Source organism: Mastacembelus armatus, chromosome 3 (genome assembly GCF_900324485.2).
Source record: "Mastacembelus armatus chromosome 3, fMasArm1.2, whole genome shotgun sequence".
Taxonomy (NCBI): Eukaryota; Metazoa; Chordata; class Actinopteri; order Synbranchiformes; family Mastacembelidae; genus Mastacembelus; species Mastacembelus armatus.
The window spans coordinates 9,596,761-9,624,009 of NC_046635.1; the positions used below are offsets into that span (position 1 = coordinate 9,596,761).

The 27,249-nt window shown below is 40.5% G+C and overlaps 1 protein-coding gene across 9 annotated transcripts in view; it reads left to right on the top strand.

The window, feature by feature from the left end:
- Nucleotides 1-27,249, top strand: part of sox6 (SRY-box transcription factor 6) — a 133,126-nt gene that overhangs the window by 37,334 nt on the left and 68,543 nt on the right. For all 9 annotated transcript variants that reach the window (XM_026320084.1, XM_026320090.1, XM_026320083.1 and 6 more), the window contains 2 exons: nucleotides 8,536-8,776; nucleotides 12,178-12,388. In XM_026320084.1, coding sequence (XP_026175869.1) covers nucleotides 8,536-8,776; nucleotides 12,178-12,388 — 452 coding nt within the window. The remainder of the gene's footprint in view (nucleotides 1-8,535; nucleotides 8,777-12,177; nucleotides 12,389-27,249) is intronic.

Below are 27,249 nucleotides of genomic sequence, written 5' to 3' on the forward strand. Positions count from 1 at the left end.
TTAATGTGTTTTTGATTAATTGACTGATCTGAAGGATGATCATGAATGTTTTTGGACAAAGGGTGTCTATGTGTGAATGGGGCCCCAGTTGAAATGGAGGAGTTGTTTGAGATTACCAGATTATTTCCTACTAGCTCAGTGAGTGAGTAAGGAGAGGTGCTGCACGGCACAGTGCTGTGCTGAGGCTGAGCATAATGAGTGTGGTGGCAGGGAACCACAACAGAGCCAGGACAGAGGCTGCCTGGGAACCAGAGGCCCATGGCCCACAGCCAAACACACACAAACACACACACAAATCCTGTCGCACACTTGTGGCTTTTTAAGAAGGCAATTTAGTTAATGATTTCATTTTGAAGCACTGTCATGATGCATGTGTCTTCTGAGCGAGCTAGCAGGAGAATAAAGGAGAAACCAGCACAGAGGAAAAGGTATTAGTAAACAGAAGCTTCCCCTGACAACCACAGGGAAAAATAACATGCAACCAAGCGTAATGTGGCATTTGTTGTGAACACAGCACCAAAACCATTCGGATAATAGACCGAGGTAGGTATATCACTTGTGGCTTCTGTGTCTTTGTATGCTTTGCTCTGGACAAATGGAGAGAAGAGTTGAAGTATGAGTGGTCAGACACATGGTTAGCAGCAAACTGCTGAGGCATTTTGTGTTTCAGTCGGCGTCTAATCCACTGCAGTGCTTCCCCGGAGTGGAAATACAGCACATTTTTCTGTTCAACCATATCTGTCAGCTCTCTGATTTTATTAGGGCTATGTTTCACATTCATTTACTCAGGTTTTCTCAAAATCAAACCATCTTAGCATTGCTAAAACAGGAGCTTGTATGTCTTCTGTGAATCTAATTTTTGGGCAGTTACTCAGATCAGTGGTTGCAGTTTCTGGTTTTGCTCATTTTTCTCCAGTCTCTTTCTTTTTTTTTTGTATTTTCTGTCAATCATTTGTGGTAACTTTTAACCACCTCCAAACAGAGCTTGGTGCCAGCCATTCATTTAGTCCTTCACTTTTGCTCGGCTTCTTCCCATCTAACCTGTCAGAATGACACACACTGTTGACCATGCTTTCTATTCAGCACTGGCAAATTAATTGGTTTCAGTGGTTTAAATCAGCAATCAATGTCAGTTTCCCCAACATAATAAGCCTTAATCATAAATCTTTGAGGTGTGGCTTGCCTGACCCCCATTCATCATGGCTCTGCTAGATGGCCTCATCTGGGTGGAGCAAATGAACTACCCCTGTTTTGATTTTCCAATTGATGTGTCACATGAAACGTAGCTACTCTCTCCCCACCTCAGTTTCTATGCCAGACCTTCTTCTCACAGTCCTTAAACACACAAGGGCCCAAAGACAAAGAGGGAAAAGAAGTCCAGTTGTCACAGGGGGAGACACGTTTGTATGCCTTCCCTTGTGCGGGTCTGTTCAGTGAATACCTTTAATTTATTCAGAAAGAGAAAAAGAATAACTGAAAGAAAAAAACCTAAAGAATCAGAGGTGGGTCTAGCTGTAGCTAATGAGCTGTTGTCCTCCCACCCCCTAGAATAAGAATGGAGAAGCTTAATTACAACAGTGTTGATGGTAATTTCCTCATTTTTTCCCCCTAGCTACAGAAATCCATTTATGAGATGAGAATGAAAGGGAACAAAACTGCTTTTCTTTTCTGTAGACATTGCAAATTTGCCAATTTGGTGACCAGGACTTGTGAAGCGTACTACATTAGGGAAAAAAGAAAGGAAAAAGGATAGTGACGGAGAAAGTGGGCCACCATGTGTCGACATTCCAGATGTCCAAACCAACGGCAGTTGTACCAACCTCAGCTCTGCTGGGTACTGAAGTTGCCAATGATGACCTCATGGTGGCAAGACCAAAGACTGAGGCCCATAGTTCCACTCACATACAGTACAATAATCCCTTCGCCCACCCACCCATACTTTCATAAACCATTCACAATCACCAGTACTCATGCCTTTTCTGCTCTCTGCAAAATTGCTTGTTGCCATAAAATTAGCTATCATCCCTGACTATGTGACCAAAAGGCTGAGATTTTTTTTTTTTTTTTTTTTTTTCTGAAAGGCCTTGATTTTTTTCTTTTAAAACTTTCCCTTCCTTTTGAGATTTCCATGCATCCTATAGACTTATTGTGCATCTCTTTGGTAACTTAGGATGCATCTCTTCAGTCCTGTTTGGAACCCCCCAGTTAGCTTCTCAACTCTCTTTTCTGGCAACTGTGAGAGATGTTACACTCGATTTGTTGAAGTGCAGCCATTTGCTGCAAACTCTCCAGTGCACAGAAGAAGTTATCTTTATAAATGACAGAATAGACCTGGCCTGAATAGAGCTTTGTTTACTGTTTTACAAAAAGGGGGCCCCACTCTATATTTCATCTGTCACCGTTGCTTTTCTTTCCTTCAACAATGCTCAATTGTTTCCATGAAAATTTCAGGTTCCATGAACAGGATTCTGTATTATTATGTTCCTGCCAAATTCCGATCCCTGTTTTCCTTCTCCTGCTCACAAAGGGCTCATAACTTACTGTCAACTATGAGGCAAGCCACAAAGATCCACTGTTGCTCAGCAAATAGGGTTGTGTTGGTTGATGGCTTGACTCGCTGTGAGGTTTACTTAAGTGCAGCAGCAGCAGCAACAGAGGGCTCTTTGGGAGCTCCATCCCCCCAGCAGGCCCAGAGAAAAAGAGAAAGCAAAAGAAACAGAGGTAAAACAACAAGTAGCTTTTCTTGTCTAAACTTTTTTTCCCTTCTCAGGCAGGAAAACAGCTTGACTGGTGAAGTTGTTGTCCTGCTACTGGTTTCTTGCGTCTTCTAGTTTCTCGTAGTGTTTGAATCACAGATGACTCCTACGCTAGTGGATAATTTATCTTGAAAAATGATGCAAGTACAGGAAAAACGGCCAGTGCTGAATTTTGCTTGATGGCCATCCTTCATTTGTGAAAGCATACGCATGAGTGAACTTGTATGTGTCCTGGGGAACTGGGAGGCTGTTATGCCATCCAGTCCTGAGCTTGTGTCCTGGGATCAGGAAAAGAGCCAATCGCACAGGGGACTGAAGCAGAGGTAGGAGGAGGTAGAGGAGGAGGGGGGAAGGAGGGATTCAATGTGTGAGTGCTCATCGACCCTTCCTGAGTAGACAGACAGGGACACTTAAGCACTCTCACACCTGCATCTGCAGTTTCCTTGCATGGGGGGCAAGGACACCAACCATGCTGTCATGGCAGCTGCACAAGTGTTTAAAGTGAGATACACGGCAGTCCCTCTAGCAGCATATTATTGCAAATAATTTACACTGCAAAGTAATTATCAATGCTCTGCTCAATATGTAAAGTGTGCACTTCAGGTGGCTTGCTTAATTTGCTCTGGGTGGCTATCATTTGAGTGTAGATTTTAGCTGTGGTAACTGTAGCAGTTTCTAATAGAGAAGCCATCAGGAGGGAGTGTGAAGTGAGGATGAAGTGCCGCTGTAATTGAGTTGGCTTTTTTCAGGGTAAGGTCAACAATAATGGAGGAACAATTTAAACAAATTCATTTAGACAACTCTTCAGTCACTGTACTGTAGGCTACCATGTTGGAAAATCTGTATTTCCCCAACCATTTACTAAATTTTAATATCATTATCTATAATTACTTTGCTGGCTGAGGTTTAAGAGATTTTTGCGTATCACTGACTCAAACTAACTGTATAAAAATATAGCAATTTCAAATAATAATCTATTTTTTCAGAATTATTCGCTTTTAAATCTGCAGTAATTTTACAATAGACAAATGTGTATGTGTGTGTACACTGTGTCTATGTGTATGTGTGTGTGTGAAAAAGAGACTAACTGTGTGCCGTACACAGCCCAAATTACGAGTTGATTATGTATCCAGAAACCTGGCTGCTGCACAGCATGGCACAATCACAATGGAGGGTGATAATTTAATTGTGCTAAACGGTGGATTCCGTGTCAATGCTCCTCCAGCTGGGAGCTGTCAGGTAGTAATATCTCATTATGGCAGGTGAAGAACCCAGAGGAACCCTACCATGACACCTGTTAGAACAGGAGGAACCCCTGAAGGGAAACACACAGATGATTTTCTCTCCTTGACTCTTTCACACATACACGTACCCACACTCAGTTTTAAAGAATGAAATGGTTTCTTCTGTCTGCTTCCACCTCACTTTAAAATAGTACTAGCAATTATACAGTTTATCTTCAATGTTATTGGCATTGTTTGGAGATTAAGCAAACATTTCTTTTTACTCTAGTATAGTGCACATTTAATAGTGGGGTCTTTAAAAGAGCAGTTGTTGTTAATTGTTAATCCACCCGTTCTTTTTTATACTTGAAGACAAATGGCATATGCCTGAAAACAACAGTTGAATTATACCTATACCAATTAATTACTAAATATTGATAATCCATTTATTTTTTATTTATAACAATTGTATTTATTTGTTGCATTAATTAATTTAAAACTGTTTTGTAGATGAAGTTATTCTGTATATCTTCTTTTTGAATTGTTCCTTTTAATTTGGGTTGAGCACATGCTGTTACAAATGGAGAGTTAAAGCTCTTTATCTCTTATTGCCTGCTCTCTCGTCACGTTTTTTGTAAACAGTCTAATTGATTTAAATAATTCACTTGATTTTTGTGTGTGTATGTGTGTGTTGATATTATATTAAGAAAGAGCGTGAAATATTTCTCCCCTGTTGGGGCTCAAGATCAAAACTTGAAGGTGCAAGACGTCAGCAGTGAGACAGACAAGTGAGCATGCGGGTGGGATGGCTTGGTGGGGGAGATGGTGTGGAGTTACTTGCCACCATTGTCTATAAAAGGTAAACAGTATGACAGAGCAGATACAGAGGGTGAAAGTCATTCAGACCCTTTTATGATGAAAGAGGAAATGGGATAGCTGAGGACACATGTCCCCGCAGTCACAAGACCTCTGAGATGAGCAGTGCACAACACCCCTCTAATCCTCACCAATTAAGCAGAAGTTGTTTTGCACGATGATGAAACATTATCGCAGGGAACAATTCATGACTCAAAGCATTCCAGGCCATATGAGCCCAGGGCTGGAGAACTTAAATCCTAATCCTTCAAATGTGTGCAATATTGTCCGCTATATATAGACCACTTCTCTTTTCTAACAGACCCTCCCTCATTTCTACCTCAAATCTACGAAGTCCCTGGGGCTTTGTCTTTGGAAAAGTAGACAATAAGTCAATATTTTATGTACGTGTACTTGTTGATAACTTTTGTTAGTTGTCCATTGCTATTAGTCCAGTGTTATCAAGCATAATGGGGGGCAGCTTGTGAAGGATTTATGAGCTACCGCTTCAGTTCATCATATCTGCACTGTTTAGGGTGTAAAAGCATATTTTGGGCTTATTTTGCAGAGAAACTGGTTCAATTATTAATGTGAGTAAAGTTATTTCACCAGCACCAGAATACACTGAGCTGTACAAACAGAGCTGTTTTGCTGATTTTATTTTGCAAGCACGGAGGCCATGGGTGTAAACAGTGTTATTCTATCAGAAAATATGATGATATTCTACATGCATCCATGATACCCACATTCAGCTGATTTCTGCAGCTTAGTTTGCTTCTCATCAAACGTCTTTATTGTGTCTATGTTGATCTGTTACACACAGACCCCTTTAGATCTCAGTGCTGTGTGAGTCCTGCTTCGAATATGAGAAATAAAATACTGTATAGTTGCCCTCAGATATTTTCAGAGAATTACTGCCACGCTTCCTCTTTTCCCTTTCAATAATACGAGGCTGTATTGTATGGGGCTTGTCAGAGGTGGGGGTGGGGTAGAGGGGGTTCTCCACACTCTTTAGCTGCCTGAGCGCAGCCCTCCCAGCACTGCTAATAAATTATTAACTCCTGCTGACAAATACTGTTATGGAGCCTGCTGCAGATCTGTTGCATTCTTTAACAAGATTGCTGTAGACACATGTTACAGGAGGATGGAGTCTCCGTTGCTCCCGCTCTCCTTTTCTCTCTCTCTATCCCCTTCTCTCACTCACGCCTCAGCAGTTTGACTGATGGCTGGAGACCAATCTAAAAGTGCCTGAGAGACTGAATATTTTAGTGGTAAAATAATACCACTTGATTTACTGTGTAATACAACAGCAGTGCTTTGTTTCACTCACGCTCCATTGAGGACAAGGTGCTTGTTGCGCTCAAGGCTTGGGCTTTTTGGGTGCATGAATAAAAAATATGTCAGGATCCATATGCTCGACCCATGTGCGCACACACACACATGCACGCACACACACATACTTCCCCACCCCACTTTGTGCCCCCTCTACTTACCATTACATGTACACTCTGAACTTTGCTCTGACTTCTGATTTTCAATTAACAGTACCCAATTTTGAGATCAGTTTCTGTTTGATATAATTACAGGAAACAATTTAATGGCTGATTAAAATTGAGGGCTGAGTTCCACTAAAGACACAGTCGGCAACATACTCAGGCACAGTGACTAAAAGAGAGAAGTAGAGAGGCAGGCATGGGTCTTATACTTCTGCCCTGCCATCTACCTGACTTACTGGGTTGTTTGTACAGCTGCTAAGACCCATGAGATTAACTTAGGCTGCCACTGTTTAGGTCCCCCTTCACTGCCCCAGTTGGTCTCTGACTATGTGCCAGTGTGTGTGAGAGTCAGGGAGCGTGTGGTAAGCCATAGACACTATGTCTGAATATTACAGTGTACATTTCTGAGTAATAATTCAATACACAGTTATAGCTGATCTGTTTCTGCATTAATTCCAGTTATTCATTGTGGGACTGCAATGGCTTTGCACATTTTTATAGTCAATTTAATGCTGTATGTTATTTTTTCTAATTCCTTGAATTTTCCGAAGTGATGCTTCATGGCTTTTTAAAGCACTTTGAATACCTTTGTTTTTGAAGGTGCCGTAAATAGTCTTGCTAACATTATACACAAAAAAAGAACCCACCTGTCTGTGTACGTGCACAGTACACCTCATTTCATAGATTTCTGTAAGTCCTAAAGACGTTGTTCATAAAATTCTTTTTTTTTTAAATAGAAGATATGTTTGCCCATCTCTCAGTGTTTGACCCTCAACCGAAAGTGCAAGGACACCATCGCACCACAGCCTACCCCAGCCTTGAATTCCACTCTCTCAAGCCCCCCAGGCATGCTTAGGGTGGAACTAAAGTACTGTCACACTGACCCCTGTGGAGAGAACAGGCGAATGGGGCATACGGTTTCAACAGAAACAAAATGTACTACAAGATGTACCTTGAGCATTTTGTCACATACAAACACAGATTCATATCATCACAAGGCCTGTTTGTCTTTCTTTCACTCATGCGTGCACACACACACCCCACAGACCCACTCACACACAAAAATGTATCAGGCATTTTAGTTTTAATGGTCAATAGAAATCAAATGGTCAATAGAAAAAAAAAAAGCAAAAACACAGTTAGGGGAAAAGTGGATTAGGGGTTAAACATGCTCCAGCTCTGTATCTGCACTTCACATCAGTAGGAAGACCATATTATCCCCTTTTTAATTTAATACCAAATGCATAATTAGATTTGCTGGCACAGTGTTTAATTTCATTCATTGTAGCGCACAGCATGAGTGTGGCCTCATTAATTGTGAGAAAAAGTGGAATTAGTTGTATAAATTCTGTACCAAAAGAGCTGGGTTATAAAGAAAAAAAAAAAAAGAAATTAGAATTAACATGAGTTCCTTTTGCACCTGATATGTCAAGTACACTCTTCACTGTAATATTCATGAAAGCATGTGACTGATTTGCGAATTTAGTCCTCCGCTGTTAGACTTTCATTTTTAAGCTGTTTAAGCAGAATTTGTGAGCTTCGGGGAACACTGTCACACCAAACGTTAATAATTTCCTAATTTGATGAGAGGAAATAAAAGAAGACAAGGCTACTTTTTGTTTGGGGTTTGACTGCTTTGGAGTGAAAACTACTCATACAAAAAAAAAAAAAAAAAAAGCTGCTTGAAGGATAAAGCTAAATCAAGTCACCATGAGAGATAAAGTTGATTACTCTGAGAAAAAGAATTGAAAAAACAAAAAACAACCTTGATTCACATCAGTGTACGAGGAGTTAATTTATTTGGGAGTTTTGTTTTGTTTTTTTTAACTTTTTATCTGGATGGTAGTCCCAGTGTGTGGCTGACCTACTGCCTGAGTAACTGTCTTGGGGTTTGGGCCGGGACCTAAGACGACACAATTTCAGCCTAGATCAAGTTATCCATCTGCATTAAACAAAGGATTAGGGACCCCTCAGGGAACTCCTATCTCCACAGGCCAGAGCAACTACCGACAACTGTCAGGTGGACTTTCAGTCCATTCAGAATTATCTGCTCAGGTGCACTGCTTGTAATCCAGTTAGAGCCTTGCACCGCCACTCAAGCCACACTTCCAGTTGTTGATGAAACACCTTTACACAATTACTTTTGATCTTTACTCATAAGATATCACCTTTCCTTGACCCTATCTTGCCTTTCTTGCCCCACAGCAGAGTCATGTCTTCCAAGCAAGTCACATCTCCTTTTTCCTCTGTGGTTGATGGGGATGATGCCATGAGCCAGGAGCACTTGTCTTGGGAGAAAGAAGAAAGTGCAGAGGCCCATGGCACACCACAGCTGCCCCTGCACAGTCTAATCCACGGAAAAACCCATCCTGATGAAATGCAGCCGCTCAGCAGTGTGCCACCAGAGACCGACTGGGACAGCCTGGTGTCAGCCCAACAACGCATGGTGAGACCAGCAAACATACGTACATACATACATACATGTACAAACCCTAGATAACCGTTAACACCAGATATGTCAAAAGTCTTTTAGAAGAACATGTGTAGGTCAAAATGAAAGAAGAACCATATTGATGTTTTTCTTGCACAGTTTAGTCAATTATCTACACACTTTCCTTAGAGTAGAGCTGACAAGTTTACAAAGAAGGCTACTGCATTTTAGATTTGCTATTGTATTTTCATACCTTGAAAGCAGCCGATTCAGTAGAGTGTGGAAATCAGTTTACACAGTTCACAGTCAGTGTCATGTTGGGTTTTACTTATATCACTTTCCATTACACATTAGTATTGGTTTGTAGTGCTAGTAACAGTGAATAAAAGTATAGCATATAAAATCAATTTTCATAAACTAGATATTTCAAATCAAAAGATTCTTCAACTATACACCATTATGAATTTCCATTTCACAGAACAGACTGAGATGACACCCTTGGATGAATTACATTTACAGATGAATAACTGAAAGATTTATAGTACTTAGGTAACTGACAATTCAGTGAATGACTGCAGGCATTGTTCAGTTTAAACTCTAAGCCTGGTAATTCTTATTTGACGCTTTAGTTGTAGGAATGGAATAAAAGTTTTAATAGTTGTGGGGACTAGTGTAAATGATGAAGGAAGTTTACTTTTTGAAGAAAACCTAATAAAGCAGGACAATTTCAAACCTGTGAATGTGCACTACTGTCTTACTGTCCCTCCATTGGGTATTCAAGATCTGGGCTCAGCAGGCACTTATTGTTCCTGGCTTGTATAAAGAAGCTCAGCCAATATTCTATCCTTAGCTCCGGCCCTGTGGTTTCCAAATGCTGTGAGGCCTCAGAGATTTGGGGGTGTTCTTCTCTGCCAAGCACTAAACCTCCAGCTATTATTAGGTTAAGCAGAGAATCTCTAACTCTCCCTTGAATAATGTGAATGGCACATAAAATTGCATCACGACTGATGGAAAAGGATGCAGCCTTATGCGCTTCCTTCAGCTTGCATTCTTGTTGGTATTGAAGAAACATGTTTTCTCTTCAGAACACATGTTGTTTTTCTTGTTATGTATATGCTGCATCTGCAGCCAGACCCCACACACTATATATTCTAAGTGCAGAGCTGCTTTAATATAAGTGGAGCGAAGAAGAGCACAGGCACTTGTGGGCTATAGACATGGAAAGCAGGTGGTGGTCTGTGACAGACGGGTCTGTGCTAAAGAGACCCACAGGGCCTCTGCAGTTGGCCAGTGAGACGCTCCACACCTCAGCATTGTAGCACAACACACATGCAAACAGACACATGAAAAGACTGCTCCTCAGGCTTCTGGGGTGTGTACACTGACAGTGTAGGTGACTGACAAGTAAAGGATTGCTTAGGTGTCACCTTTATCTACAGTACATTATGGGACGTCAGTAAGAGATCAAAATCGTACTCCACTATTGCCAATAATTATAGCACCTGTGTAAAAAACACAGTGCCTTAAAAAATAGTGACAAAATATAAATTACAAAAGTTATGTCAGTTGTAATTAATATAAAACTAAAAAAACCCTAAAAAAACAAATATTGTGTAAGAATGAACAGGAGCATCGCGTGCAGAGGATATTTTATCTTACAATATGAACCTTTGAGTAAAAAGGTTGATTGATTAGTTTAGTATAGAGTCAACAACACTTTTAGAAAAAGTATAGGTCAAATGTCTTCTCTTAAGGCAGATCTTTTACTGAAATAAGGAACACTACTTCTACATCTAAGTGATCAAGAATGATGAATGGGTTATATAGGTCTGAACACAGTTAAAGGAGTTTGATTTGAGCACATCATATCATGAATGGATGGATGATGGCTATTACTGCTCCCTATAGCCTTGACCCTGTGCCATAGGGAGAGTCTCAACTGTTAGGAGTGAAAATATTTTTCAGTTTGGATTTATTATGGTTAGAATTTACTTAAAATGAATAATAGGTTAAAACAATAAGTGAGAGGAAGGCCACAAAAAAAAAGAGAGTAAAAAATGAGTAAAAGAAAAAAAGAGGAAAAGCAAAAAGAGGGATGACAGACGCTGACGGAGAAGAAAAGGGAAAGGCATAAGGTGAAAGGAATGAGATTGTTGCCTCTGCTGATTACCTGACTCCATCTCTGTGCCATGCATCTGTGTGGGCTGTGCCCTGAACCCACGCCAGCTGATTAACCCAGGACTGCTCCACTCCCCTTGAGCACTCTTCACTGTCTCTGCCACACTGCATAATCATCCAGCACAGGGCTGGGAGGTGCAGAGTAGGCCGGTCGATCGTGCCACCCTGGCGCTTGGTACCAGACCACCCTACACAACACTGCAACTCTGCCTGGGGCTCAACATGCCACGCAGGGATGACAAATTGGCCCTGTCAACATTCCTGCCCGGTTTACCGCATTCCCGACTTTTTAGTTTGTCAGTGGCTCCAGACATGGTTCTATCATTTGAACCATTCACTACAATCAGATGATTAAGGATTACTTCTCCATAGTCAGTGTGTAGTCATTTTTTTGTACATGTGTGTCATGTTTATTCTTTTCACTATAAGGGCCAATGTTTAAATCAGAACTAACTGTTCCCCAGTTAAAGGTTGCAAACTCTTGGCAGCTTAGCTGCCTTCTGCTTTCTCAGACTCTACAAACCATAATTAACACCACCTTCTGTCAGAAGCAACCCTCAGCCATAGCCTGTGTGCTGACTGTACACTCCCATGTGCAGAGTTTTCTCTCTCTCTCTTTCCCCCTCAAATTGTCTCCCATTCTTCTCCACATTTCCTTCACGAATTTGTTTGTGCACAGGGAGCACTCAGCCAGTCAGCCAGAGACAGGACCCTTAGTTAAATACTAAACCATGCACAGGTGGGATTGAAAAACAACAACAGCTTGAGACAGGACACAGATTTACGATGGCTCAAGGCACTCAGCTGAGAATAGGTCTCCACTAGAAAATGAACAAATTACACAGCAGTCACCCTAACACAAACGCACACTCAAAAGCAATTTGAGAAATTACAGTTGGGAGGTTTCTCTGTGTAGTCTCTGCAGATGAAAAGTAAAGCCTGAGCACATTATGGATATGCCCTTAGAAAGTGTACCTCATCATTTCATCTCAATTTTTCACTTGTCATATCTCATTTAACAGCACAGCTAGCTCTGTTGAGGATACAGAAGCTGCTGTATGAAAGCCAGAGAGGAGTCATTTGATATGGCCAAAACAGCCCTGAGTTGCAGAAACCTCGCAATCACTGTATTTGAATGAAAAACTGTCAGAAAGCCTTCACAGAACACACAAATGCACTCATTTAATACAACTCAAATCCCTTGTTGCCACCCCTCCTAACTTTTGTTTGTCTTACAGGAGTCTGACAGCAATAAAGTATGTTCCCTGTACTCCTTCCGGAACAATTCCACTTCCCCGCACAAGCCGGAGGAGGGGGCCCGGGAGCGGAGTGACCTGCTGAGTGGATCAGCGTTTGGAACTCCAGAGCGCCGCAAAGGAAGCCTGGCAGACGTAGTGGACACACTGAAGCAGAAGAAGCTGGAGGAGATGACAAAGACAGAGCAAGACGGTATGACTCCCCCTGTGTGTGTGTGTGTGTGTGTGTGTGTGTTAGTGTAGGAATACCTTTCTCCACCTAAGCGCACCTGATCTTCCCAAATATTTCCCCTTTCTTTTCATAATTTTCAACTTTCCCGACTGTCCTCTTTTCCTGTCTCACACAGGCACACACAAGCTGGGAATACTGACGTTACTGTGTTTCCAGTTTGTTCTGAACCTTTTCCAATGTGACAAAGACTGTGTGGCAGTGCACATCAGCATAAGTGTGGTCTTATTCTGTGCCAAGGCAAACTCTTTAACTATAAAACTCATAGTGCTCACCCGATGCCAGGAACATTACCTCTTTTTATTTTGCTACACAGAACACTTTTCATTCTGCAGTTATTCATCAGTTTGTTATCCACAAACAACCCCAAGCCCTCCTCACAGATTTTTAACTGTTCCGTTTGCCTAATTCATCTTGCTAACTAGCGCACCATTAAGATGTGAGAATCTTTATTTTCCTACAATTACTTGCAGAGAGAGAGAGAGATTTTTTTTTTTTTTTTTTTGTAATAAGACTGTTAGGTCTCTGTCATATCTGCACCCAGTTTCACCCTGCTTGTCTCTCCCTCCCACAGCCTGCAGTCTATCAAGAGTATGGCGGAAAAACAAATATTTGAAAGAGCTGCTGAAACACATCCCCCTTCTTAATTAGGGCTGTAGTAATATAACTACATCCAATCAAATGTTAAACCCCCTTGGGAATGCATGTGTCTCATTTAGTGTCTGGGGAGCTCTTAGCTTAAGCACTTCATCAGACGAATAAATTAGACCTCTGTTAGCCTAAAAATAATTTGCCACTTCTTTTTAAAGTGTTCGTTTGGTGATCTTTGTATCAGAGCATCACAGGCCTCTCACCAGATAATCATTTAGCCACATCCTGATACTGAGACTCATTACTTGTGGTGTCATTTAGATAATAAAATATAGAACAATCAGTCGTTATTCATCTGAGCACTGATAAAGGGAGATCACTGGTAAGGATCAAAATGACCGACAAAAATTTGAATCATCAAACATACAAAATATCCCTGTGTATTCCAGCATGTTTCACCCCTTATGGTAATACCTTTGTAGATATGTAACATTTCTCATTTTTTATACTGTATCAATAACTACTACATTTTTCACAGACCACTGCTATTGCCAATATAGCAAATAGATAGATAGATAGATAGATAGATAGATATACTGGCTACATTACTTCATGAATATTATCATTAATACTCATAATACTGCAATACGGTAGAGAAGTGAGAACTGTAGTTTTCCTCCACACTGACTGACATGAACATTTGGGAAATGCAGCATTGTTGCTGCTGATCTTCTTGACACTTGGCTTAGGTCTGCAATTGATCCCAGGAGATTTAGAAATTTTGTTTTAAAAAAAAAAAAGTCTTTCTGCTACCACATTTTTCAGTCTAAAGTAAATATGTGTTTATGTGTTTCATATGTGTCTTGATTTTTGTGGAGCTGACTTTTAGTGCAAGATAGTCAGTGTTCTCCGTAGCAGCGGCGGGTGTTATGGTAATGAGCCCCAGCTGGTGAAGGCTGGTTGTTGCAGTAATTTAAATGGTCAAGTGCAGCTTGTAATCCAGGGCCTTATGTTAGTGCAGGGAGGAGAGGGGGCTTTAGAGTGCCATACAGCTGTTTTAATCTCCTGTTAATAATAGAGTTTTGGTCTGCCTCATGTGCTGTGTATCATCGCCACCAAAATAAACTCCCTTGTTGGAGGAAATTAGTTTCTGAGCAGGGAACACAGCAGAAGACAAGAGGCTCACAAAGTTCAGTATGCTGTCCCCAAGCTACAGGAACTGAGAGATACTCCGTTCTTGAGAGCACTTGACAAAGCTTCAGTGGTGATGATCAGCGATTACTGTAAAACGGAGGGAGAGGGACTCTTAGAAACTGCCAGGAAAAACCTCACAGAAACCTTAGAGAAATCATAATTGTGTGTCTTTGTTTATGGAGAGAGACATGGTTGGAAATTGAAAAGGGCAGGATTAAGCTATTAAATAACCTACAAGAAGGTTGGAGAAGCCATTTGTTCTCTTAATGATGTTGCTAATGTATCACAAGCAACAGATGAGCTAAATATATCGCTTATCTAAGCATGACAACTGCCGTCTAATTCTGCTGCTTTGGTGCCTGCCTGGTCGGGATCACCGAGTTCCTCAGAGACTCTTCACCATCTGCTACCATTCTTCTCTGGTCAAGATAGTTCATTGTCCTGATGGACTTCAGATAAATGCTGTGACCTCAAGTGATGAGGGAAAACAAATGGTCTGTGATACATATTTTACACAGTAAATAGCTCATATATGGAACGTGAAATCGCATTTAAACACTGCTGCATGCCTTTAGAAATAGTAATATTCTCAAAACCTCTGATACTATTTTGTGTCTCAATTCAGAGAAAATTATTGGCCAGTGTGTTTCATTGAACATGATGCCTTATAAACATTCTAACAATAGAGGCTGTGCTGAGTATTGTAGGCATCACTCCTCCATCTCTCCATCTCTCTATATTTGTACCCTTTCACCCTCTTCTATCCTTCCACCTTTCCTCTCCATTTCTGGTCCTTAAAGTGCTTTAAGTGCTTGTGACTGTGCTAATGAATGAAAATGTCCTCCCAGCAGCGAGCACCGCATTTAGCTGAATAGTCACCTTTGCTGTAAAAGCTCTATTAGGCCCAGTTGCCAGCAGGGCTAACGATTGTGCCCCATGTTTATTTACTAGGTATTGTAAATGCATTATTTATGGATAAGTCTCCAGACAGCACTTGTCAAGAGTTAAAAATGTCAGTATAAAGTATTAGGAGAAAAAGAAAAATAGCCACCATTATAAAAAGCCAAGGTGACCTTGATTTGATTCACATGCAATTAGAACAGTTTTATATAATGCACTAAAGTATGAATCAATATCATGCAAGTCAACACAGAAATACTTGTGTGTTAAGACTTTATGATCGTCCCCAAGACAAGGACGAGTAACTGAGTTTCAGCTTCCTGTCTTATCTTTTAGGGGTTTTCCTGGGCTCAGTATCTACTTGTTGAGTCCTTATCAGCACAACCAGCACGGAACTGGATTCAGTTATGTGTCTTTTATCATCTTTGGGTTATTGAGTGGTATGTAACAGTAATGATAGTAACAGTAATGATATGGATCAGAAACAAATTAAAAAAAAAAATCTTCTTATTTGTCAAGTCAGTCTTTCTCTACATGTTTTCTTTTTATTGATCATAATAGCTATGGTACTATGGTATCCACAAGCACAGAAGCACAGAAGTTGTTTTTTTTTTAGACCAGTTGCAGTGAATAGAGCAGGGTCTAAGAAGAATATTCAACACCTGGAGCTCTTTGACAGTCATGACTAATTAGCTCAGCAAGGGGGGGCATACAGTACCATTCAGCCAAACTGCAACCCCTTTTTTAATCACAAGGAGGAGAATACTTAATGACTCCTGAGAAAAGAATTTCTCTATTACAGTGGCAGGTACCCTAGCCAATGCTTGTGACATAAAACAGCACAACATGGTGTGCGTCTGTGAACTAATTGTGTTTGGGCATAAGGTTATATGTGTGTAATTGTATGTGCTTCTGTATCATCACTTAAAGTTCCCTTTCTCTCCCTCTGCCTTTATCACCTCTCCTCTATTTGTAAGTATAATCCCTCTGGTGAGGTTGTGTATTATCACTGTATAATGACTGTGCAGTAGGTTGAGTGTGCACTGCCCCAGGTCATTATCCTCTATTACAACAGGCCATGTAATGAGATTCAAGGATGGTGAAAGCTTTGGAAGAGAATAGGATCAGCTCTAAGCCTGTGGTCTGATTAGCGCTGATGAACTCTTGACTCTGTTGTAACACTGTCCCCTGTCAGTGTCACATCCCCTGTTGTCTCTACACAGATGTTTGTGGAGGAAATTGCCTGCAGGTGCTTAATAGCACCAACAAATTTATTTTTGGAAATGTATTTAGTGTAATTGTAGCCTTAAAAACATTTTGAAAGGTATATTACATATAATGCAGCCAGTATTATATTTTATTTAAAAAAATACCCGTTTCCTCCCACCAAACAGACGGATGCACTTTCTCCCCACCTCTTTAAGTTCCCTCCCTTCTCTCCTTCTCCTCTCATCCCAGCTGCCATGTCATCTGGTTCTGCTTTATCCCACCTAATTAATAGGAATCTTTGTTATAATGATCTGAGCATGAGACTCTGGCTCTATGCATATGCAATGAAGCCTGGAAATCCAGTTGCCTTGGTTGCAAATTTTGAGACAGTCTTCACACATAGCTTTACACTGTCTCTTAGGGCAGCTTCCTATAGGACAGCATAAGGCCGGGACCCTCTTGGAAGGACACACACACTGGCCAAACATCAGTCAAGAATCAGCATTTCTTCTGTGCACTGTTTCCTTATCTCTTCTAATAATCTGTTATTTATTCTCTCAACATGATTTCAGTAAGATACTTATCTTGATGCCAGTAATCTATTTGATCAAATTGTCGATGCACTGCAGTTAGTGCGTGTGTGTGTGTGTGTGTGTGTATGTATACTTGTATATACTGTGTGGGGGCCTTCCTCTGAATGTGTGTGATGTGTGTGTGTTCTTTCTTGGCCTGTGGCGTGGTGCAGCAGCCCAGCGGAGCAGTGCTCTGGTCTGTCACTTTTGTTTGAATAGGTAATGTAGATCTGTTCAGGCTGAAGAGACATGAGCTGGAATCGCTTGTTAGGACACATGATCAAAAGAGGCTCTCTGCTCTCTGCCAATCAACCCTCTTGTCACCCTGTGAAGCAGACGTTAAATAGATTTTTCGGCTGTATGCCGTGGGCAGCCAGCCAGGCTGACATGTGAACTTTCACAAAAAGATATTCTGCCCCGCACTCCTCCCTAAAGCTACTTTTCTATCCTTTTCCTTCTTTTCCTGTTTTCACTTCCCCTTCTTTTCGTTTTTTTCTCTCCCCTTTTCTGTTTTTCATTCCATCTTGTCAACCCTTACCTGAGACAGATCAACATTCTCTCTCGTCGAAGATTTCTGTTTCCTACCCTGTCTTACTCTCCAGTGACAAAGTTGCTGCTCTGCCAGGCAGAGATCAGAGCCCAGTGCTAAATGGAGTGCCTGTATGAGGGGAATAGGGAGCACAGAGTGCCTGGTCCACTGCTGAATTATGTATTTACTATCTGTTCCAAAACAGAGCCCTCACCTAACACAGGCACATCCCCATAGGACGATGGAGGCCGACACAGGTTTCACTTTACACAAGCTAAGGTATAGATTTTGTTGCTCCATTCAAAATGGAAACCCTTTCTGCTGTCTTGGTCATTCAGATGACAAAACAAGCAGCTGCTTCTTCAATGTGCCATTCTTTGCATTCAAGATCACCTTCCCCAGTTCTCATATTCCGATTAGTCAACAGTAGCAACTGCTGTAGAGCATTCCAGGGGCCATCTTCCCGGGTTTCAGCTGTTGAGTGTGTTCCCCTGCACCCATGCAGCACAAAACTCCCATTGTGATCCTGGCTTACTGGCTGCACAGGAACCCCTTAATAGGAGGAAACGGGTGTCTCTGACAGACAAATCACAGCCAAGGTTGCACAGAGGCTTGTTTGTCCTCACATACCATGTCATCTGCAATAATAAACAACATATAAACACAGTCAATGACTGCTTTTTCTTTTAGAAACAAAACAGATACACCTCTGTATTGTATTGTATGTAAGTGACAAGGTAATGAAATCAGCAGCAGTTTGTAATGGCTAGACTGTTTGTGACACCCCAGTATTTGGAGGGGCAGAGAGCTGGTGAAGTGCTGACACATAAGAAGGCTAAAGCCATTATTGCTGCTATATTTGTCGTTGGGCCGTGAACCCTAGATTTGAGAAATAACAGCCTGGTGTGCGGTTAAAATTAACATAAAGAAGGACATTGTGACAGGGGCTATTCCACAGCAGCATGGGGGGGGGGGCACATGTGTCCTGCTGTGTGTGTGTGTGTGTGTTCGTATGTGAACATCGGTTACACTGGGAGAGTTGTGTGCCAGCTCAGTCTCACTGTCCTATCTGTGGAATTCAGCTCCCAAACATTCTCCACACATAACTTGACAAAAGAGCTGGTGTCATCTGACCACGGATCAAAATAGTGTGTGTAACACACACCCTGGGCACAGACATCCCCTCTGGCCTGCTAATGATTTCAGAGCACATTGCAACCTTGTTCTGTAAGTCAGCGGTACGTCAGCCATCCAACCAAGAGATCCGCCCTGACACACGCAAACATGACAACTAGCGTAGATGCAGCCTATTAACATATTTGCATTGTTTTCCCGAACAGTCAGCATGAATGTCTTGCATCAAACCTTGATGTGACGCCTCTTTTAAAAAGAGAAAATTTAATCAGTAGTGATTAAACTGATGTTTCCTCCCACTCAGTGCGTTTTATTTCTCCTTGTTCAATAACATTACATGTGCCAGGAGACATGATGAGGATGTCAGGAGAAATGAATAGAAATGTGTTTTATTGCACTGCAAAGCCTGAGCGCCAGTGGTGATAATCATTTGATGAACGTCATCTCTCTTTGGAAGAACCCCCAGTATGATTTTTTTTAAAAGTCTGCACTGGATTAGGGGTTAATATGCTTTAACGCTACATTGTCAATTGCATATCATGACATTCAATTAATGGGGTGATGCTATTATTTGAAATCAGCGTTAGTAATTTGTTTGCCTTTTGTCATTAAATCCCATACAAACATTTTACTTCCCACACCTCATCTTCCTCTTTTCTCCTTCTGTTTCATTTTTTCTTGGTGGGTGGCACTTTGCTTTAACAAAGCCCATACTGTAGGCCTGTTGTTAGCTTCCCTGTTGTGAGTTGGACCAATGAGCTGAGTCACTCATGAGAGGCAAATTTCTATGATTTCTGATCTATCTTTGCCCAGCAGGTCTCAGTCTGTATGGCTCCATTGAAAGGGAATGGGGTGACTGAAAAGAAAACTACAGCTTCTAATGTGGTTGAATCAATGTAAACACTGTTCATTTTGACACCTGATTTTGACTTAGTTTTATAAATGTATATACATTTTTGTCATTTCATTTTTTTTAGTCAGCAAAAGCTAAAAACATATTTTAGTGATAATTTAAGCTCATTTTTGTCCTGCACTTGTGACATTTATAAGTTACATATTTGAGGCTACAGTTGTCATCAATTTCTGTTGTGTATGGTTACTACTTTTAGACTGTAGGGGTAAATGTTATCTCTTGGCTAGAGGGAAAGATTGTCCACATAGTGTCCATGCAAGTGACGCTTTAAAAACACTATTCATTGGGGTTTAGAAGATTTAGATGGTTGGCTGTTGACATTACATAATCCTGGAACTTTTGATGCCAACACAAAAGACAACTGACTGAAAGTAACATTACCATTACATCCCCAGAACATCACAATGCATAAACCCATTTCTTCCAAGAACATCAGATGACAAATTGTAAAAAGTTTTGATATGACATGTCACAAAACATTGCAAAAAAAAAGATGACTAATTCTTGAAACATTTCAAGAGGAAGAGGTTTTTGTTTTGTTTCTCCTTTTTCTCCTATAGTACAAATAATGTAAAAAGTCCCAAAAACAGGTGTGAGTGTGTGTGCATGTGTGTGTGTGCGTGCATCCTGGATTCTGTGATCTTAGTCGACAAAGTTGGCTGTGAGGTTCAACAAATTACTTTATCGTTTGAAAAGCATGAGCAATAGTTTTTCATTCAAAATTTGTAAGTAAGCTCTAGTCTTACTTCAGTTATTTAAAGCAAGCAGTGATAAAATATTCATAGACACACACACACACAAAATTCAACACATTTACAGTATGCTGTATAACCAAATGTACAGTATATTATCCAATGTATTTTTTTGCAATTTGTGCTTTTTTAATATATCATCTTATGGTTCAATCTGTGAAGCGCATCACTGTCGTCCAGCGTTTATGATGAAATAAAGTTTCAATGTCTATACTAGACCCTTGGCTTCACTGCAAATTGTAATGCATTCATGTGGATCCTATTAAGTCTCTTTTTGTCCTTGTAGAGTCAGACACCCATTAATTTACTAAATCACACTGAACAGCCATGATCACAGTACTCCACGTTTTCTTCACACATCTATTAATTTAACATAGATGAATAAATGTGAATGTTTTCGAGCATTGAGTAACAGGCAAGTTTATATCTGACAGTTAAATTGCAGGGTACCCAAAAAAATCTCTTCAATGCAAGGTACCCAGTAATTTAATTTTTGTGTGAAATTATTATAATTTATTACAGTGTGTGGACCCTAATGATTACCAACATCAAATGGAAATTATAAATTGAAATCAAGTCCACATATTTCTAATCGTAACGTTCATTTTCACGAGTGCTGATCCTCTCATCAGCATCAGCTCAGATTCCAGAAGTGGGCCTCTACTTTTTCTTTGTAGTAAAGCAAACACACATGGTTGCACACACTCAGACAAACTTTTCTTTTTACTCGCTGTTACTGTTGAACTGTTTTGCTTTTTAATGCCTTTATCTACTTCGCAAAATAAATGAACCAAATGTTGCACTTAAGATATTTGAAGGCACTGCCTTTATTAAAGTGTTTATTAGGCTGATTATTATTAATTCATATATAACTGTGTAAAAAACACACAGCACTTGTTTATCTTGCTCAGTTTCAATATATCCAGTTTTCTATGACCTTGTTCAGCTTATTATTTATATGTGCTTTTATATGTCTTTCTTAATTAAATCAATGTAGAAATGGTTTGTTTACCTGATGAATTTTAGAGTGCACTGTATTGATAATCATGTTCAATACACTCCCTCTGCTACCTGAATAGAGACTTTAAAGCAAAGGGGAGAGGAGAGGGAATGGAAAGTTCATTTTGCTATCCAAGCATTTAATGGTCCTAGTTCTTAAAAGTGACCTTGTGGGGTAGAGAGCAGTGCAGCACAGCAGCTCCTTCCAGCTGCACACATGGCATCCATCGGGGGCACAATCACGCACAGTCCCAACACCTCAGGCTCGGACATATGTTGAGTTTTATTTCATTCTTCTGACATTAATCCTATTCACCAGCTGTTCTGCCAGCTGCCACTCTCCGGCTTAAGGGGAGATTGCAGTTTTGGGGGCTCTGAGTACTGGTTTATCTTGGCTCCTCATCTCCTCCTCACAAAGTTTTGATTGGATTTTTTTCCCTTGCTCTCCTCCTACTTCCAGGTTCTTGTAGTTACATACTTTGGTGCAATCTCTTTCAACTTTTCTTTACGTTTGTGTCCCCCACCCTTTCTAATTTGTGTAGAGGACGGAATTTGACTATGAATCTTGGCCTTTCCTGCACCATGTCCTCTACATGTTTCTTCAAGACATAAATGTGCATGACACATATATTATATAACTTCTTCTCAACTTCTCCTGCTCTTTCCCACAAGAAAGCATTTGTGAGGAATCATAGCACTGGGGCCTGCTCACCCCACAGTCATCTTCCAGCATTTCCGTGGGATTAGCCTGGACATGGCCTCAGCCTGTACAGTTATGATTATTGACATATTGGGTCTTACATATTTCACGTTTATGTGCATTGTCTGGAAGCATACTCAACTGTTCTCAATGTCATTTCTGCTGAAGTACGGCTGGGCAGTCGACGAGCAAGGGCCGCAATGAATTGATCATTGCTCACTGCTCACTTTAATAATTCAAGCCTGATTGCCACAGAGTGCTGCAGTAAAATGGATTGGGAGAGGTCACATGCTGCTCAGCTCAGGAGGTGAAGCCTCTTGGGGATGGTTAATTCATATATGCTTGATAGACACGTGTCCTATTTAGAGAGGTCAGGGTGCTGCGTGGTTATACGGCTTCTCTGAATGGCCAGGTCAACGCTGTGGGATTAACACGTTGGTCAGTGCAGATAAAAGGCAACGAATAGGGGGAGAGTTCCTGGTCACACAGGTCAGCATGTTTAGCTGCCTGAGGAAAAAGATAAAACACTCCAAAAGTTACCTGCACGTTGCATCTGTTTTCCCTACTTATAAATATTTTTGACCTCGGGTTAGATGTAACTGGCGTTAAACTCTGCAACCTTTAGTTGTTAATGGGATAAATAAAGAGAACATAAATTCATGTGCTGGAAACAGAGTACCAAAAAATGGTAAAAATGGTGATAAAATTGTGGATCCAACTCACATAAAGTCATCTTCTTAAACTCCTATTTATGAAAAGACACTTGACTAATGGCCCATTCAAGAGTAACAACAAACAGGCAGACGATGCCTTTATGTTCAGAGATTCAGTAAAAGAGATACAGTAAGAAAGAAGGAAATTGGGATGGAAGCAAAGAAGGAAATGTTGGAGCTGTGTTCTCTGTCACAACTTCAGATGAAGCACGTCTCATCTAGGTTACCTGCACAATATTTATAGCAACTGTTTACATGACCAAACAGGATAGTCTAAAGAGGGCTAACAGAGATGTTCACCAAGTGGAATAATCACTAGGTGTCAGTTAAAGAAAACCCACCACGAGGTGCAGGTGTTCCACAATACACTGACATGTCTCAAGAAGCTGGACCTTTTAATTTATGCATACCAGCACTAGTAATTACATATTAAAAATCTGGAATTATTTAACTGCACCAAAAAGTCTTCTGGAAATGGTAGAGGTTATTAAAACTGTTGACAACGAGGAAAGGTAATTGCCTGAAAATGAGCGATAACGCACTGTTGTGCTCAGAATGTTTTTTTCACCCCGGCTCCCTTTTTAGCGTTTGCATTGTGCGGCATCACCCGAGTGTGTAACCTATTGCGTTCCGATTGCTCCCTTGCAATTAGTGCCCTTTTTGTCCTCACTTCAATAACGCCATGATTATGGAGACTTCAGGAGTATTTGCAGCATCCAACAGCTGTTGTCTCAGGGACTACCGGCTGAATGACAAAAACATGTTTTCTCTCTGCATTTCACTTCCCTGCCTGCCTCTTGTAATTATTATGTTTTATTTGGTGTGATGATGGGGTCTTGTTTTTAGTGTGTCTGTGATTAAGATATTCAAAGGACTCCTTGGAGTGTGTCACAGTCATTTTCTTTTTTATCAATCTCGACTTTTGATTTGTTTCCCGTGCAGTGCAGAGTGGATGGGAAATTAGAAGTCAGCCTATCATTGTCTGACTGCAATTCCAAGAGTTTTATCCTGAATTTAAAACATATAGTGTATCTAACACTAAGTGGAGGAGTGAAATTTAAGTTTAAGTATTTAAATTTAAGCATTTTAAAAGCTATTTGAGACATTCCAGTCTTTTTTAGACTGTACACATCTAGGACAATATAAATCGTTGCAAAATAACTGATTTGTGTAATTTTCTGAGTAGCCCTTCAACTTTTACTACACTATATATCCTTGATAAGGGAAAAAAGAATTATTTATTTTTCTTCTTCTTTTGATACAGACCAAAATTCTGTGCTACTGACCATTTAAAGAACCTTTTTAAATAAATTGCTTCTATAACAGTTTCAACACTTATGGCTTGTTTGGTTTAAGCGAGCAAACGTTAAGTGTTTTCATCGGGTTATTGACCTTCAGTCAAAAGTGTACTATAAAGAAAAAGCTTATTTGAGGATCACTGGTAGGCCAGATTTCACACAGTGTCATTTTTTCTAATGCAGTTTTTATAATGTGAATGTTTAGATTTGAAATAGCTACTGTACTCTGTATGTTTATGTCATTACTTAGAGTCATTTTTTAATGTATTTAAATTGTGCATTCTTCAGCCAGTTTAGTGTTCTGTGAAGGTTTTGGTTCTGGTTGACTCTAACTGGATCATGACACACTTATACTTATATACACTTATACTCCATAGAAGCTGAAGCTTGTTTAGAGGCTCTAAACCCTACTCTTTTCCTCTGCAAATAGTATTGTTTTTCCTACGTGCCCCACTGTACAAGCCTCTGCATTCTGGGAAGGAAATTATTTATATGGTCAGTGTCAGTTGATCATTGATTTGGTAATTACATGTTTCCCCTTGAGGCTGGGACAACTGATATACAAGGCCAATGCTAAAGGGGAGGTCTCTTAGTGTGTTATCCATGACTTATGGCTAATTTGACTCTCCGAGATAGCCCTCTTTTCTATGCCAACGGCTTTTCAACACAACAAACACTCAAACATAAGTATCATCTTTCTCCCAGGAGAATAGTGCACACAGAGGAGCTCAGAATGTGGTGGCACAGTTGAAACATTTTCATTGCTGACAACACAGGGTAATAAAACACCCACTGCTGCATGTTGTAACAAACCATTTTTGTGCTTTGAGGCAGTCACGGTCTTTTGAAACATGATGGCGTGTTTTGTTGCATCAACAAATTTAGCAGATTAAAACCTTTTAGAGATTGAAAAGATTGATGTAAAAGTGAAGAAGGCCTTTTTGAGCAAGTGGTGCTGCTGTATTTGATAACTTTCACAGACACACTTGAACTTCATATCTTGATGGCAGTCTTGAGAGCCATTTGAAAATTAGTGTGTCATGATTTTTAAGATCTGTTTTATTACTGTCCAATCTAATTCCAAAGTGTCAATATTTGATTTGTTTGTGGCTTTGTCTGATTGGAGCTTTTCTACAGTGTAAAATGATCATTTGAATGGACTACTCTGTGTAGACTGGCAATAAAAACACAAATTAACCAAATACTTTCCCCTACTTTTTCTTCTCCACCACAGGCATTTATAGATATCTAGCACTCAATAAGCATTACAGTGTGAACAAGAAAGAAACGCCTCAGATTATTGGTTGTTGCATTAAAATGTCAGAGAGATAGGAACTGTGGCATAAGAAAAGCACAGAAACAGACTGACAAGACTATACAACTATAACAAATCCATATTTTCATTCAAGAGTTTCATAGAGTCAGTTAGTGACAGGACAGATGGTTAGTGGTAACCTGCCTCTTAGCTTCACTACTGTGGTTTATACTGAACATGATATTCTGGCAGCGCTGACTGCCAGGTGCTGAAAGCTTTGTTTATGTCACACATCAGCCGAGAAACATTCCTTTGTTGAGATTTATGAGGATCATTAGCTTTGTTTTTAATACAGTAAATATATATATATATATATATATATATATATATATGTAGGCTAATCTAGCCAACTCATCTCTGCTCTAGGTGTCTAAATCCCTGCGCCTGTTTACCCACATCAATGAGATCACAGAATACCTGCACAAGATCGCTGTTACCAGAGATGACAGTGCTGATAGGAGATAAACATATTGGATTTGGCAGTATTAAATCAGTGGTGATTTTTCTTTCTTTTAAGTGCCACTTGGAAATAGAAAAAAAAAAAATCATCTCAGAAAAGGCTACAGGGCATTTTTCCAGATATACAGCACCAGCCCCAGAGAAGAGACAATGAGATCCAGACGGGTTTAGTAGTCCAGAAACCGTTCCTGTCTCAATGGAAGCATGTCTTGGACACACACTCCAGTAGTTTTGTCCTTTATGTTGCTATCTGTGGTAGCTGCAGAGTAGAGGGGGTCTGTGCCAGGCGAGGGTCCATAGGGACCATTGGAATCGCTGGGGCTGGAGGAAGTTGGTCTGGGTCCAGTGGGGCGATCTGGGCCTGGTGACAAGCCAAGCTGTCTACTGCAGGGACGCTGGGAAAATGTAAATAAGAGCCTGATAAGGGCTATTGTTTTCATTCCATTCTCATCCCAGATGAATGGCCTGCTCCCCAGCCACAGAGCATTTTATCTCGAGAGGGGGATGGAAAGAAATGGAAGGGGTGGGGGTGAGAAAGATTTAAGAGCCCCCATCGGAAAATAAAAATAAACTCACTGGACTCTTCTGTTGTTTAAGCTAATTCCCCAGTATGTGATGTCCTACTTTAAGAGGACAAGACTGTAACACTAAAAACTTCAGAAGTTCTGCTCTAAGTGCCTTAAATAATTATGTTTGCTTTTCACTTGCAAATCTACCAGCACTTGATATCCAGTGAAATCAGTGAAGTGTGAATCTTTTATCAGAGATAATTTGTTATTTTATGGTGAATATAGTGTGTATCAATTTTTGACATTCTCTGTGTCATAACCTGACAGTAATTATTATGTTGATACTAACCAGTGTTTCCATTGGCATCTATAATTTCTCCAGAGAAAACAGACATGCATTTTAGAAACTGAAATAGCATTCCTCCTATTAATCTAAATTCTTCTGAAAAATAGGCTGTGGAAGGGTGCTTTGAAAAAAGCCAGACATCTGACTCATATACTGTTTTACTTGTGCACGCCTGCGCAAAAGTTTCTCTGCTTTCACCAAATCCATTTTTGGTTGCCTGTTTTGTCCGTGCTGTTCGAACACTGAAAGGTGTTTGAGAGTTATTTTATAGACTAATCCAGGTCATTATTCACCTCTCCCAGGTGAAAGGCAGGGAGGACAGCGGTGCATTCCAGCTGTAGTCTCTCCTGTTGGAGGACTTGGCAGGTCGTGTCTGGCCCAGCGGAGGGGATGGAGAAGTGAGGGCGCAGCAGCTCTCCTGGGAGGGAGGTGGAAGGGAGGGGGAGGACTGGAGTAGAATGGAAGCTGGCACCACATTATCTCAAACAGTTGGTGCATTCCTTAATGATCAAGTGCTGGAGCAGCATCTGTGATGAAAGTGTGTGTATGTGGTGTGTGTGTGTTTGTGTGTGTGAAAGAAGGAGCATATGTGTGCGTATTAACATATGTTCACTGTGTTTGTTTAATTCCCCTTTACACCATTTTAAAACAAGCCTTTTTCTGTGCTTTAAGGGAGACAATGTCATGCACTG